The sequence below is a fragment of the Populus alba genome, chromosome 1, assembly GCF_005239225.2.
Source record: "Populus alba chromosome 1, ASM523922v2, whole genome shotgun sequence".
Lineage (NCBI taxonomy): Eukaryota > Viridiplantae > Streptophyta > Magnoliopsida > Malpighiales > Salicaceae > Populus > Populus alba.
In genome coordinates, this window is record NC_133284.1 from 24,202,624 (window position 1) to 24,219,320 (window position 16,697).

Genomic DNA, 16,697 nt, shown 5'->3' on the forward strand with positions numbered 1-16,697 from the left:
AAACTTTGATTTAATTAATTAAATAAATTCAGGGACTTAATTGAAATTTATCCAAAAGGGGCAAAATTAAAAGAATTAATTAAGGACCAAATTGAATAATCCAGGAATTAAGGACTGTATTGTAAACAGTATACCAATTTAGGGATTTAATTGAAATTAATCAAAAAAGGGGCAAAATTAAAAGAAATTTTTTATTTGCTTAGGGGTCCAATTGCGAAATTTCCAAAGTTCAAGGGGTCAAATTGAAAATGTCCATGGCTGCTTGAAAACGGCGCCGTTGCTGGGAACAACTGGGTTCGTCTTCTCCATCCCGGTTCAGTAGGCTGAAGATCTGCAACAAACTTGATCTGACCGTGGACCACGATCCCTCTCATGATTTGAATAAAAGTCCTGCAAAGATGGGATTGAATGCCTATAAAAGAGAGGCAGAAATCAACACAAAAAGGAGAAGGAAACCGAGAGAAAACCCAGAAAACAAAGTAATTTACCCAGAAAAACAGAGCCCGGATAAACAGAAAAAAAGCAAAAAAAAAAAAAGCATAGCATAAACCCAGAAAAATACACAGAGAGAAGGGAGTAAAAGCATAGGAGGCAGAAATCAACCCAAAAAAATACAGAGTCAAGAACAAAAAGAGAACCCAAAAAGAGAACCAGGAAACAGAGCAAATCATAGAGGAGGAACAGAGAAAAAACCCAGAAAAAAACAGAGGCAAAACCCATAGAAAAAAGACCAGAAAACAGGGGAACAACACAGCGGCATACGAGGGAACCGAAGCAGAGCTTTGGCCGGTTATCCATCACGCCTCCGTCTCCTAAATCAGAGAGCAAGCCAGGCAAACAAACAAAGGGGAACGGGCAAGACCAAGAGAAAAACAGGAACCAGCACATAAAAGCAGAGGAACAACCACTGTCTTCGTTCCTGCAGAAGAAGAACAGCCCACAAATCAATAAAAATAAATCCAGCAGACGGGGGGCACAAGAGCAAAAGGGAAAGCAGAAGGAGACGTATCCAGCAGACGAAAGTCACCACCAGCGTTCCAGCCAAAGCTTCGCTATAGTCTCCATCGCCTCAAACAGAGCAGGTATGCGGCTTCTTCTCCATTTTGTTGCAGTTAACTAACATTTACACTGTGCAAGTGAATTTTAATTCACTTGCACAGTGTAGCAACACGCGTGTTGCTGAGCCCAGCCCAACCCCTATGGGCTGCGCTGAGCCCAGCCATCAATATATATGCTGGGCTGGATTTAACCCAGCCCAGCCCAAAAAATAAATACAAAAAAATAAAAATAAAAAAACAGAAAAATAAAAAAGGGTAGAAAAAATAAAAATAAAAAATGTGTATGCATGAATAAAAATAATATAAATTTATTGGTTTATTCACTGACGCCAGAGTCAGGAATAAAAATACCGGTTTAAATTTATATTATTTTTATTCATTGTATTTTATTTTATTTAGCTAGAAAAATAAAAGATATGTGCATGCGTAAAAATAAATTTATTATTATTTATTTATTCACTGACGCCAGAGTCGGGAATAAAAAATATTGATCTAATTTTTTTTATAAGCTGCGTAATATTTACCAACGCCAGAGTTGGAAATATTCGTAGTTAAATATTCATTGCCGCCAGACTAAAGGCTGCCGCGATGTCGGGTGCGACAACAATAAAGATCAGATTTGACATGAGAATTAAATGAATTAAAATGATGTAAAAGCCTCAAGTTATTTTGAGTCAGTATGGTAAACCTGTGACAAGGGTTATGAGGCCGGACTATCTTTATAAAAAGCAAAACCAAAAATAAAAATAAAATTAAGAAGTTGAATATTTAATAAACTTAGTGTTTAAGGATAAAAAAAAGGTGTAAAAAGATTTAAAAAAGACCAATGACAATCCGGGTTAACATTTTATATCCGTAACTTGGATCATGAGATCATGATAATCACATCAAACAAAATTATTAGGCTCTACTTTCAAACAATTTAATGTTAAATGATGAAATTGAAAAAAAAATAATTTAAAAATGGATCTAAAGAAAAAAAAGAAGAGACAATTAAAAGAACTTGGACAAAATTTAGCAAAAAATAAAATGAAATATTATGATGTAAAAAGCTCGTTAATTCGAGTTACCATAACAAACTTGGGACTTGAGTCTTATGGCCGAGTCATCTTTAGAGAAAGCAAATCGAAAAAAAAATACAGTATTTCAATCTTGAATAAACTCAATATTAAAAGGTAAAATTAAAAAAGAAAAATCAGTGTAAAGAAGAAGAAGAAGAAGAAGAAGAAAAAGAAAAAGAAAAAAAAACCAATATCAATTCGGGTTAACACTTAGGTCATGAAACTGTGATCACTACACCGAAAAAAACTATGAAACCCAATTCTCAATCAATTTAATATTGAAAGATATAGTTTAAAAAATAAAATCAATTTTAAAAAAAGGATCCGAGACAAAAAAAATTAAAGAATAAGGATCAAATCTGATATAAAAATAAAATGAATTAAATTTACGAGGGATGAAATTGAAAACAAATTCAATTAAGAAAATGATATAAAAAAATATCAATCAAAAGAATGAGGATCATATTTTATATAAAAATAAAACCAATTTTAAAAAGGATCCAAAGAAAAATAAATAAATAAATAAATAAAAGAATAAGAAATAAATATGACATAAAATAAAATGAATTAAAATGATTAGGTATGAAATTGAAAAAATAAATTCATTTAAGAAAATGATATATGAATTAAATAAAACCAAACGATCAGGGATTAAATTGAAAAAAAAAAAAACAATCCCAAAGAGAATTCAAAATAAATAATAAGCAATTAAAAAAAAATAAAGACTACAGTTAAAATAAAAACAAATGGGAGGACAACTTTTAATTTTAGCTGGCCGACACAAATTTCTAGGTGTGGAGAGAAAAAAAACTTCATCATCATTGACAATGCCACATGCGCCATCCCATTGGATGTGCCACCACTTAATCCTTTAAATGACACAGTGGTTGGATGTCGTTGACTGCATGAGGAGGCTGCAAAGATGCAGGCGACCCCTACTCGCTGACTCATGTCTATCATGTACCAGCAAACAGGTGCCATCCATCTCTCTCTCTCTTTTTTTTTTTTTAAATAATAATATTTATATTTTTTAAAATACAAAATGATCATATAAGTCAACATGATTATAACAAAACAAAATAAAAAACTTTATTGAAAAGACTTAAAAGTCCCTTGATATTAGTGTAATAATTTTGTGATTCTAAAGGTAATTAAATAACTTTATTGTGGTTAAAATAGAAAAAGAATAAAAAGCTATTAAAGGACTATTTTATTTATTTTTGCATTTAAGGATAAATAAGTTATTTTCCTATGCAAAAATAATAATAATAATAAAAATGATTATGTTTTCAATCAATTTGATAATGACCAATGAACCATAAAAAAAGAATTGTATTGCCCTCAAAGCAAGTTAACAAATTTTATTTTAGAATGTTAAAATAATAATTTTATTATATAAATTCACAATAAATTATGAGCGTGTAAAATGAATTCTAGAGTTCTTTTAGCTTTTGTTTTAATATCTATAGTGATGCTAAATTTGTCATCCAAGATGAGTGGCCAAGAGCTTTTATCTTCAAGAGAAAATATATAGTTGTGGTTTTATTGCATGGTTTTCTCCAATATTTAGTTAAAGGATTTGTAGTTATTTGTTCCAATTGGATTGCCACCATAATAAAATACAGAAGCACGAAGTAAATCCCATGATTCTTTCTCTATTCTATATCGGAATAGAGTAAATTTAAACCATTGAAAGATGGATCAAAATGGTATAAATAATACTCGTAAAAACTACCTGTGAAGTAGCCATTTTGCCTAGGAAGAATTATGTCTTACTCATTGATTCCTTCAACCAAATATCCGATCATACAAAAAACATAAAAAAATAACAAATTGAACTCCTTACATCATAGAAAAACCAAGATTTAAAGAAATTGTACGTTTAATTATGATATATCATGGAGTTAATACAAAAAAATTCAAAAAATTAATCTTCTAAAAGTTTCAAGGAACCAAATATTGATTGGGAAAAAAAGAAGCTAAATAAATCTAAATTGTGCAAGAAATGAAAGTGAAAAGAGAAAAGAATACTCAATAATCCTCCCCTACTTGAAGATTCCTTTCCAAACTCCTCATATCTAAAAATAAAAATAACCAAGGTTTCACATTGATACAAGGAGGAGAGAAGAAATAAAAATTGTGTTCTCAATTGAAAAGCTCAATAAAAAATAAATGAAATTTTTTTTTATTATTGAAAAAATATAACCTTTGAAGAAGATAGAAAAAAACAATCTTAAATTTGAACAAGAAAACTCTGTTTTCTACTTTTCTTTTCTCATTTTTTAAAAAATTAGAGTACATCTTCATTACTGAACAATTCTTTGGTGTTTGGCATCTCAAGAAAAGAAGGTTTTAGAGTTGTTTTATATATAGTTATCAAACTTGATTCGGTTAATTGACCTAAGAGACCTAATGATTTATATCTTGAACTAGCTAAACCTAGTTGATTCATGATTTAATTGATTTGGTTAAACTTGATTTAAATCTAGTTGGTTTAACACAAATGATTTTTTTAAAAAAACATAACAACGTCATTTGAAAAAATAATAATTAATTCGAGTTGACTCAACAACTTAATAATTTGTGCTTTTTTCGAGCTCTTTTCGGGTCAAATTGTGGATAGAGTTTGAAAATTATGGTTTTACACTAATAGTTTTTGCTTATATTTGCTTGTTAGGCATGTGTTTGTAAATTAAACAGCCTACAAATGATTTATTAGATCACTCATGGAAGATCTATTATTTGGTTATTCAAGAGTTATATAATTACCAGGATGAAGTATGAAAATATAGGGGATTGTTTGGAGAATAGAAATTGTTAACCTAAAACCAACCTGAAAGGGAAAGGATGGCTAATGAGTTATGGTGACTTTGCCAACGTTGGTGGGAGGGAAGAGAAGGAGGACCTACATTTTTTAATTGGGAAAAAGGACATGGTCAAAGTGGTGTTTTTATTGCTGTAATTTTTTTGGAAGCAATAAAAAGAAAGAAAAGAAAATTATTCAAAGAAAAAAATTTTAAATCTCACCATTAGCTTGGATTGCGCGAGAAAAAATAAAAATAAAATGATAGGGAGTTAAATTATTAAAATATTTATTATATATTAAATCATTTTCATTCAATTTCATTTCATTTAATTTGGATTCTATTTAGAAGAAAACTTTCCATGAAATTGTTTAGAAACAAAAATATTACTTTCAATTTTTTTTAAAAATTAAAATACAAAAAAGAAAAACTTGAAATTTTTGTTCAAATGCAATTTTCTTCATTTAAAAAAAACTGGAAAAATAGTTTTTCAATTATTTAAATTTATACTGAATTTAAAAAACACAATTTAAAAGTTTTTCATAGGTTTTCATTTTAAAAATTTTCATTTTTTTCCAAATAAGTAAATATAATATAAATATTTTCTTTCTTTAGTTAAAAACTTAAGACAATTTTTAATTTGAATAAAACAAAATTAATATTCTTTAATTAAATTATAAAAAAAACAAAATATTAAAATAATAATCATAAATTATGGCTTTCATTTTTTTTAAAAAATAGTTATAAATCATAAATTATTTTTTTAAATTTATTTGGTGAAAAAATTTGTAATCGTTCTCAAAAAAAAAAAAAAAAAAGAAAAAAGAAACGAGCATGTTTTTCTAATTTTTTTATTGAAAAGGCAAAACCGAAGGAGTAGAGAGCGAAACTGGAAATAGTAAAGAAAAATAGTTTTATAGGTGAGCATCCCCCACCCCTCCATTTGCATTCCTTTACTTTCTGCTATGAAAAAAAAAAAAAAAAAAAAACAGAGAATTTTCATTATTTTTGCAATTTATTTCCCTTCCATTTTTCTCCTCTGCAAAACAAAAACGCTAGGTTAAGCTTTATCAACATATAATTGGTTTTTACTCGGGAGATTCCAAAGAAAATAAATATGACCATGACAATTAGATTAAACAAAGGCTATGACATTTCAGAGGGAACTTTTTGCTTTTGATCTGAATACAAATGTACATGTTTCTATCAAAAGTCATAAACGCAATTAAGGTGTTTCTACAACTGGAACACTCGTGTAAGTAGTAGAGTAGTTCTCTACCTCTGAATCATTCTTTCTGATCCTGGTCCAGGAAATCTTCCACGTCTGGAGCAGACTTATCCTACATGCAAATATTCATTTTAATAACAGTTAAGTGGCATTGAAATGCTGAAATAATCCAAAAATGGTCCTCTCTTGACATAACATGTTCTAGTATCATTTGAAAAATGGCATATTTATTCACCTGAAAAGTTTCCAAACTAGTATTACAGAAATTGCATTCTGCTTTCATATTTTCAAAAGTTTGATATGAAATCGGGTTTTTAGCAAATCCAGATCCATCCTAAAGATCGTTACAAAACTGCATTCACAGTCCCATTTGATCAGTATGAATGGAACGTGATGCCATTTGGTTTGAAAAATGCACCATCTGAGTTTCAAAGAATAATGAATGACATATTTAATGCATATGAAAACAAGTCGACAAGAAGAAAGACAGCAGGAAATTCACTCCCCAATAAAACAAAAACAATAATCCTGAAATAATCCAAAATGGTCCTCTCTTGACATAACATATTCTAGTATCATTTCAAAAATGGCATTTTTATTCATCTGAAAAGTTTCCAAACTAGTATATGAAAACAAGTCGACAAGAGGAAAGACAGCAGGAAATTCACTCCCCAATAAAACAAAAACAAAGGGGGTAGGTTGGGTAGTGCTACTGTGTGTTCCAAATTTTAGCATGTGCTTTACATGCTAGATGAGTTCCACACCATCCACAAACTGATATTTTAATTGTAGATAATGGGAATCTCTGGAAATTTATCAGCACTGTAACAGATGGTATGGACAATCAAGTCCAGCAACATATACTGGAATCATTATAACAGCATGCACAAATCAATTTCCAGGCAGTATGATCACAGGAATGGTTGGGAAAATGAGACACCAAGAGAAAAACCTCTACAGGGGGCAGCAGATACAAAGGTAAACATTGGTGGAGATTATGAATTCCCCAATAAAACAAAAATTAGTATTAAGTGAAAAGTCTCTTTGATTACCAATCTCATTGGCTTTTGAAGTTACTAACCAGAGGTTACTTGTGGTATGCAACAAGGAAAAAGACAGTAGATGGAAGAATGTGAAATGGAGCACTTGACAACCTCAGACAAACTCATTCATACATCTAAGAGAAATAACTGCATAAAGGGAAAAGAAGTGAGAAGAAAACCTTTCTGTTTCAATACTTCTCTTTGCCAGCATAAGTGTCAAGAAAACAGGAACCATTGCAGCACATAAATGCTTCAGAGTGTGTCCACTAACTATATGGTGAGTCCACTTGTATATGGGTTTATCTGCAGCTTCTTCCACCTTAGCTAAAAGATAAAACCCTGAAGGCACGGGCATAGATCAACATCAGCAAGCAAATACCACAGAAGAAGTTTCATTTTGGGAATATAACTGGAAAGTAGCAATGGAAAAGGAAACACAAACCTGCTGCCCAAAGCCAATACAAGGAATGAGTGTACATTGGAGGCAACAAAATAGCCATTATCGGAATGGCAATACAAGGAACAAACTGAACTACAGCATACGGACGGAGGTCATCAAAAAATCTGCATTGCAAATCAACAATCCCACAGAGATCATATCAAAATTAAAAAAAGAAAAGAAAAGAAAAGAAGCAATACACTTTACCGTGCGTGGGCTCTTACCTCCAATAAGCAATGCTAATAACACCAGCCAAAAGCAGAGGGATAATGGAAACAGTTCCCTTTCGCTCGTCAATCCTTTCAAGGATAAAAATGGCAACAATTGAAGTGAAAGCAATAGTCATCTGCAGAAAACATTACATACCATAGCATAGCATAAATGAACAGCAATTATCACAAGTAAAACATTCAAAAAGAAGGGGGTAAAGTGACTAACAGGCAAGCGATCCCAGACAAGACGATCATCATCAGGCTTAAGATGGTAATAGCCAGAGCCAAAAGCAACAGCAGCCACACCTACGAAAAAACATGTCCAACCCCATACCTCACCTGGCAACCTTTTCATTTTCATTTTAAAAATAATTATCATAAAAAAACGCAAAATAATAAATTAGAAAAGAAAAGGGCAGGAAACCCTAACCTGAGTTGAAAATAATTGCGATAATGACAGAGAACAAGGCCAATCACACCAATTACAAGGAATGGGAAATTCGAAACTACATTCAGTGTATTCGGTATCCCTGAATTCAATTTTAATCACAAGATCATAAACTTTTATTATTAATAATAAATAATAATAATAATTAAAATTAAAATTATTAGAATTACCGAAGAACAAATCACGCTGATCAGCAAAGTTGTGGTATTCTTGAGATTGAGGAATGGCTGGAGTCACCACCATGAGTATTATGAAGCACAAAATCGCTACTACCCATCCGTAAACGCTGCGTTTATTCATTTCTTCTTCTTCAATCTCTCTCTCTCTCTCTCTCTGTACTCAGAGTCAGAGCCGGGCTTTACAGAGGATTTGATATTACTACATTTTATTAATGTGTTCAACGACGACTCTTTTTTATTTTAACCCAACGACTAGTCGTCTGTCTCTTCAATATGTTTGCCACTCGCATCAACACACAACAATCAGATACGTGTAACTTACTTTGAAAAACCAGGACTGACTCGATGGGTGAATCACGACGTGATCGATCTAGAACATAGATCAGTTCAAAGAAATAAATAAAAAAATATATGAGTAATTCAGTCAAAAATTAGAATTAATCCAATAAAATTTGGTTAATCAATTTGTTGATTAAAAAAAATGATATTGCTTTGATTTTTTTTTTTTTTTAAAATTTAAAATTCACATGTGTAGACATCCCTACTGAATTAGATTTTATAGCTTAATGCATTAAATTAGAATATATTTCAGAGTGTAGTAGAGATTGTTTTTTAAAATAATTTTTATTTTAAAAATATATGAAAATAATATATTTTTTTTTATTTTTTAAAAATTATTTGACTGAAAATATCAAAAATATATTAATTTAGAGCAATAATAAAAATTTAAATTTTTTTCAAAAGCGCTTTCGAAACGCAATGCCAAACATACCTTAATTTATTTTCTACAATGTTGGTTTTGTAATTAAATATCTTTAAAATTCATGTATTTGTACAATATCAAAATTAAATATATGATTCTAAAATTTACTATATTTTTGGCATTGTTTTGATGATTTTGAATTTTAATCTAAAATTGAAAGTTATTTATCATAAATACTTTAAGGTAAAAATAAGTTATATAACTTATTTGAAGTAATTCAAACCGAACATATGTAGTTAATGATATGAAAAATTAAGAAAAAAAAATATTTGAAACAAAGAAATACAGTTATAATGACCTAAAACAATTATATTCATTGATATGTTGGGAATTTAATGTAAAAGAAAAATAGTCTAGGGACTAGGGACTTGAACAAGAATGACATTTCAGGTTGAAGACTTTTATAAGATATGTCCCCTTTTTTGTTTTTTTGTTTTTCTTTTTCTTTAACTATGATTGAATTATTAACTATTATACTTGTATATATAACCATTTCCACATGTAATAATACTTACTTGTTAACATTTTTTTTTTCTAGGAGATAGAAAATATTAAACTATGAATTCAAAATCTAATGTGAAAGTTTAACACAGAAATTAAGGATTATAAACACAAAAAATGCTGAAAAGAGATTACACTTCAAGTCAAATACTAAGAGTCTGTTTATTTTTGTGTTTTAAAAGTATTTTTTTTTAAAAAAATGAATTTTTTCCCTTGCTTTAGATTAATTTTTTTGTGTCTATAAATTGTTTTAATGTCAACATTGATTTAAAAAAAATATATTATTTTGATATAATTCCAAGTAAAAAACACTTTAAAAAATAATTGGTACTACACTCCTAAACACCTTCTAAGTACTGAAATTGAGAAACATGCATGGATAATGATATCTAGAGATGGGTTGGATGACTGGTTAAAACTCGGCTTGACTTATTTTATTAATATTGAGACGATGAAATCTCGAAGCTACATGGGTCAACGTAGACTAATTTGTCAAACTTGTTACCTGGTTTATAGATCTAATTGGATTTAATAATTTTTTTTAATTGGATTTAATAAATTTTTTAAGAGTATTTTTTTGTTTAATCATTATGATAGCAAAAATTAAAGCTCAGAGAAAAGAAATTAAAAAAAAAAAGATGACAATAGGTTGTACAAAAAGAATGGTTTCAATTTTTTTTTAAAAAGATTTATATGATTTTTATTTGAAAACATAGTAAAAATCAAACAATATCAAATGAAACAATATTAAATATATTTCTAATTAGTTTAAGAATTTAATAAAATAAATTACAAAAAATATTTTTAATTAATTTAAAAATGACATGTGAATTTTTTAGCAAAAAGAGAAAAATTAGTTAAGATGCATTGGTAGAGTGACCTAATGCTTCAACCTTTAAAAATAAGCCTAGAAGTGCAAGCTTAGCAGCTCAGGACCGCACATATAAACCTTTTTTATATCTAGAATGGATGGACGATGCATCGTTCATCGTATTTTTTTTAACAAAAAGAGTATGATGATGCATTGTGTCCTACGGTAAATGACTCATTCTCTAGTTCTTCAGGCTTTTGATGTTTTAGACCAAAACAAATCACTGTTAACCATCTTTTACCTAAAAGTACTTATTAAACACTATAAAGGTTTTTTTAAAAAAATCAGTTTATGGTCTAAAACATGGAAAAAAATAGATCCTAAAATGCAAAATCTACCTGATTTAAAAAATTTGCTCGAAGCCTGAGGCCAAAGAACACCTCAATGAACTCCTCACATTGAAATGAATGCATTGACATAAATAACAACTTTTTTGTAGCTAGAAAGGGTTCAATCGATAACTTTGTCTCTCTTTCATCATTTTTCGACAACTCTGTCTCTTGTCTTTCAAATTAATAACCAATATATGAACAAAATAATGTTTTACACTAAAATGTTTGGTCCCAAAACTAAAAGGACCACAAAGAGATTTTGACAAAACCATAAAGAAAATTTTAGCGAAAAAACATACAAGGCAATTTATTTGATAATGGTGTTACCTTTTTTCTTCTTTTTCAATCATGGTCCCCAAACATTCAATCATGTGCAAATAATAAAATCAAATAGATTTTTGCAAAATTGATATTATGATAGTCCATAAAAAGCTTGAAGAAACAAATTACAAAGACTAATTCTTAATAAATGCGATATTTAAAGACTAAATTGAAAAAAAGAAAAACAAAATAAATGAAGGAAAAAAAAGAAGAAGACAAAGCCTTGTTTTAGTGCCATGGTAAAAAATGGTGGGACATTTTGCATATTTGTTATGTAGATTGCTTATATGATATGATTCATTCATGCAAGGGTCAAATAATCAAATTTAAATTTTAGTGTAATGCTACTTACTGTCCAATTTTATGCTATTGAACATAAATCTCAATTTGAGTGTTAGATAAAGCTAAAAGTTTACCAATAGTTTCCAAACTTATAATTTTATATTGGGTTAAAATTTCAATTCAATCTGATTTCAAGAAGGTCTTATGATACAAGTCAAAAGATACAATACACTTTTTTTTTCTATTTGTTGTCTTTTAACTTGTGGATTTTCTATTTAGAGAGAATTATTTTCCTTATAATATAAGGATATTCAACATCTTATTTTTAGGAGTTTCGTAGTTCTGCAATGAACTTTAATGGACAACAACATAGTTTCTAAGTGTGAAAAGGATTCTTTAATGTCTCAAATTTTTTTTCTTACAAGGATTCTTTATTTATCCTAACTTCATATGAAAAAATAAAGATGAAGTATTTAATGATAAATTACTTTTGTGTTGAATTATTTCTTTGTATTAATCTAGATTATTTTTAAGGTTTTATTTGTTGTTTTGATATTTACATTCAGTTTAGGGCTTGAGTTTTAATTTGAGGTTTGTTTTGGTCTAAAATAAATGTTTTAGGATTGTCTTAGACATTAGACTTATGTTGGCTAATAAGCTTTGGCCCATTGGTTTTCAACCTAATAAGGGCTTATCAAAGTTATTTAGGAAGAATACATATTGTTTTATTCGCTACAAAATTCAGCAGTTATGATGCTTTGAATAAACTTAAATTTTGCTTGATGCAATACTTTTCTCTTGGGTGGGACAAATAATAAATTTGCCTTATCAAATAACAACTGTCTTTGTGGCATATTTTTTGTACTTTTGTTCATGAATTGGAATTTTTTGGGTGGTGGTTCATTCTGATAAAGTTGATGTTTTGGCTCAGTCAATCACCATGTCACAATCCTATCAAACTTGATTTTTTTTAGCTTTTCGAGACCTGTCTTTTTTTTTTTTTTTTGGGTTACTTGATCACATAATGATAGAGTTCATATCAGTTTGTATCTTCTTGGCTAAATTTATCAGGTTATATCCTTATGTAATTTTTGTTTTCTTGTTCTGTGTTGAAACTCATTATTTTCAATCTTTATCTATTCCTCTTGAATTGCAGCAATACCTACTCTTATAAAATTTTTTTTATTTTGTTTCATTATTGTAACTATATATATAAATAACATGAAAAGTAAACATAAAAAATAAATTTGTCCAAACAAAGACGTTATAAATTCTACCACATAAACTAAAACAAGGTGAAATTAGGTCAAACCACATAGGAATTACTTCAAAATCAATATTCTAGTTATTTAGGGTCTAATCACACTATGTATAAAACTTGAGGTCATTTGGACATCATTTGGTTTAGGTTCCAGATTCGAGTTTAATTTGCATAAAATAGGTCTGATTTGCGTCAACTATTGAAACTTGCTTTGATACTATTGAAGTTGATTTGGGAAGTATACTAAAGTGTTTTTTTTTTGGGTTATTTGAGTGTCAATCAAGTTATTTTGATAATATTTTCTTCTGATTTTTTTTCTTATCTTAAAAAACATTTGTATCTCGTGCGAATTTGCTTATTACCCGTGAAATTATATTTTGTATATTTCTTGCTTCTTGAGTTAAACTTATTTGGATTGTGCTAATAATATGTTTTATTTGGTTGTGTTGATTTCAATTCCGCAAGAGCTAAAAAGAAGGTGAGATAAGAGGTAAAAAGTGTATAGAGCATATTAGAGTGAAAAACTTACTATTTGTGCAAAAAATGAGAGGCGTAAGGATATTTTTGCTATTAACAATATTTTTGCATATTCAAAATGTCTGAAGAAAAGGGAGATACACCACCTCCTAGGAAGACTAACAACTTAAAATTTCAGATTCAAGGTCTAGCACATGTGTTGAAGAGGTTTAACTTGGTGGTTGGTAATGTGAAAGAGAGGTTAGATAGGGTAGAGAGGTGAGATAACAATAATGATGGATGGAAGAAATAGAGCTAATTGGAGTGGTAACCATGACAGGAGACCCGAACAACATGTAAACTATAACTTGGATGATTTTGATGATGAGAAAGATGTTATAGGAGATGATGATTTTAAGCATGAGATTATAGGTATCGAGGATGGTTTTTGGCAACATAAAGGCCGAAGGGATTATAGTTTTATCAATAGGGGCTAATTCATCCATAAAAGGGATTTCCAAAACTGTGGAAATCATTACCATATGGATGATGATTTAGACTTTATTAAACTAAAAATTCCTAGTTTTCAAGTTAAAAATGATCTTGAGGCTTGTTTAGCGTGGGAAAAGAAGGTGGATTGAAATTTTTATTGCCATAGCTATTTTGAGCAGAAAAGGATGAAACTTGATGTGATTAAACTTATTGATTGTACAATTATTTAATGAGAACATATTGTGACTTCTAGGAGGAGGAATAAGGAGAGATATAGATACATGAGATGATATGAAAACTTTGATTTCATAATAATATTGCTTATATATGTGAGGTATTCTCACATTCTTTAATTCTCTGAAAAACCAAATTCGACAATTATCTTCATGGTGTCTTCCTTGTATTTCTCATTTGCAATTTACTAATCGTTAAGTGGAGGTTTCTTTCAATAGTATTGGTGTTTTGGTTTAAATAATCTTTATATCAAATTGATTGTTTGACTTTTTGGGATTTGTCTTTCTTATATGTAGGTTATATGACCATGAGGTTCGCATCACTATAGGTGTTGAAGAGAATCTCAAATGCTTGAATCATGACTTCATTGATTTAGCTGTAGAACCATGGTAAAGAACATGATTAAAATTGATGTTTTTTTGATAATTTATAAAGAAATAGAAAATGGAAACTCAAAATCAGTTTAACGATCTATTCACTTCCTCTGCTTAGGGGTGTTTTTAAAAAATAACCAACCTATAAACCAAAAAACAATTAATTGAAAAAACTGAACTGAGAGAAAAAAAAACCAGTATAAAAATCAAGAAAAAAAATTAGTCAAGTTTGGTTTTAGTTTTAGAAAGTTGAAACCGATTGAACTGGATCAGATTGGTTCAACCTCATTTTAATGCTAACCCTAAACTTTTTTTTTTCCTTTAACTGCCCCTTCTTTTTACCCTTTCTCTCTTTCTTGTTCTCCATATCCTGGCCTTGTTCTCCCCTTTCTTTTCACTTGATATGAATTCAATTAATCAAAGTTTGGATTTTCACTTGGTGATATAGTGTAATGAAAGGATCAGATTTATGATTAAAACTACCAAAACTTCAAAGGTAATTTTTGTTTCTATATTTTTTCACTTTATTTTTAAAATTTTTTTTTCATTAATACTTAGTTTGATTTTTAGATCTAGGCTTAAGACTTCCTCCCTTTAAAGGTACTTTTCAAATTTGATACTTTTCAAAATCTAATTCAAGTTAGCAACATATGAAACATCAATTTTTCTCTTCATTTTCCCTTTCTTCTTCTCAAGTTATGATTGTAGTACAAATAAAATTGATTGCTTGGTTGATAAGGGACAATAGGAAATTAACTTTCTAGAACTTGAGAAAAAAAAAACAAAAACATATAGGATTTGCTGCTTAACATTATACGGGTCACAAATGGTTTTATACTTCTGATTCTATGTACATCATCATTAATTCTATTACTTCATGTGAAACTTATTTAAATGCATTTCAACCTTTATATTAATTGCAATCCCTTTAGTTGAGCTACAAATCACAACAAAGATAGTCAAATGAAAATTAGAACATTTGATCCCTGGAATCAACAACATAAAGTCTTAGTAGTAGCTTTTAATCATTCATTTAAAATTCATGTTTTCAAGAAAGAGATAAAGTCAATGAGCAACATGATTTTCATCTATATCTCAATCTCATGGTGATCATTTGTTTGCAGGTTTTTCCGTTGTTGTTGAAGCTGATTGCTTGAAGAGAAGAAAAGTAAGTTTGTTCACCAACTTTACTAGTAATAAATTATTAGTGAAAAAAGTACTAGTATAAAGGTTATTATTGTGAATTATGGATATTTTTGGAGGTCTTAATTGTAAATATTTTATACAATATTTACTTGTATTTCAACATCCAAGGAAAGTACTAGAAAGGAGTTTCTTTTAATATGTCAACTAGATGTAACTAAGAAAGCCGATTGATTGTTATTATCTGTTTGTCCTACGTATTAGAAATTTTTTGGATTTTTTGCATTTTGATATTGTTGGATTTTGCACATCTATATAATATGGATTTTTTTTGTTAAATTTATGATAATCTAGATTTTCCTTATTAGATTGTTTATTTGTTGAAATATGTAATTTATTATTTATAGTGTGAGCATCTCTGCACTAAAGAGTTTAAACAAACATTTAATATGACCATGCACTAAATATGTTGAATAGATTTGCATCAAGTCATCAACCTGTTAAGCAAACAGTATAAAAGATAATTGGTTTCTTGTTGATTTGAAATTCCAATTTAGAAATGGATTTGGGTTGGTTTTGTTAAAAAGCCTAATAAAAAATATTCTTGCTTAAAAAGCCTATAAAAAAACTAAACTTAACAAGAAATTGTTAAAGCCAAATTAAAACAAAGCCCATTTTTTTAAAAAAGCCCATTAAATAAGGATTAGGTTTTCTCAGTTTTAATCCAAAAAAACCGTTCTTAATTGAATTGGTTTTTGGTTCAGTCTGGGTCATTTTCTTAAGAACAAACATCTTTTAGTTTGATTGGAATTTTTAGCCCGAACTAAACTGAACCAAATTGGATCATGAACACTCTTATCTCTACTAGACTTCAAGTAATTCTTCTCTCATGTTGCTTTCAAGTTGATTGTGTTGTGATGAATGGGCAGGACATATCAAATTTCCTCATGTTTGATAGGCTTGTCAAAAATCTCTTTAGTGCCTTTACACATTACTTTATTTATAATAGAAAATTCAAAGACTCATAAGTGATAGCGCTACTCGTAATAGAGAAGCTTAACAAAACCAAAATCTTTTAGCTACGCTTTATACCTTTTAGATCATCTGTGAAACCATGCAACCTCATGATCTCTAATATGTTTGAAGACAAATATGATGAAATCCTTACAGGCTAAGCTTTTTAGCATTAAACTTT

General features: G+C 29.2%; 1 protein-coding gene and 1 long non-coding RNA gene across 2 annotated transcripts; both read right to left on the reverse strand.

The window, feature by feature from the left end:
* Positions 1 to 173: 173 nt before the first annotated feature.
* LOC140954926 (uncharacterized) lies at positions 174 to 900 on the reverse strand. Its single transcript, XR_012168580.1, has 2 exons — positions 763 to 900; positions 174 to 390 (listed from the first exon to the last, which is right to left on the reverse strand). It is a non-coding gene; the product is annotated as an uncharacterized lncRNA (long non-coding RNA).
* Positions 901 to 6,023: 5,123 nt separating this feature from the next.
* Positions 6,024 to 8,599, reverse strand: LOC118040214 (uncharacterized). Its single transcript, XM_035047094.2, has 7 exons — positions 8,464 to 8,599; positions 8,276 to 8,375; positions 8,072 to 8,192; positions 7,858 to 7,979; positions 7,637 to 7,758; positions 7,374 to 7,533; positions 6,024 to 6,263 (listed from the first exon to the last, which is right to left on the reverse strand). The coding sequence occupies exons 1-7, from the start codon at positions 8,591 to 8,593 to the stop codon at positions 6,149 to 6,151; spliced, it is 870 nt and encodes a 289-aa protein (XP_034902985.1). The 5' UTR covers positions 8,594 to 8,599; the 3' UTR covers positions 6,024 to 6,148.
* Between the last annotated feature and the right edge of the window lie 8,098 nt (positions 8,600 to 16,697).

What these genes read in the sequence shown, in the direction of transcription:
- LOC118040214 (XM_035047094.2), bottom strand. Translation starts at nt 8,593, where the DNA reads ATGAATAAACGCAGCGTTTACGGATGGGTAGTAGCGATTTTGTGCTTC. An exon ending in TTGTCTGGGATCGCTTGCCT is followed by an intron (nt 7,980 to 8,071) that starts GTTAGTCACTTT and finishes TGTTTTCTGCAG; the next exon opens with ATGACTATTGCTTTCACTTC. An exon ending in ATTAGCATTGCTTATTGGAG is followed by an intron (nt 7,759 to 7,857) that starts GTAAGAGCCCAC and finishes TTTGCAATGCAG; the next exon opens with ATTTTTTGATGACCTCCGTC.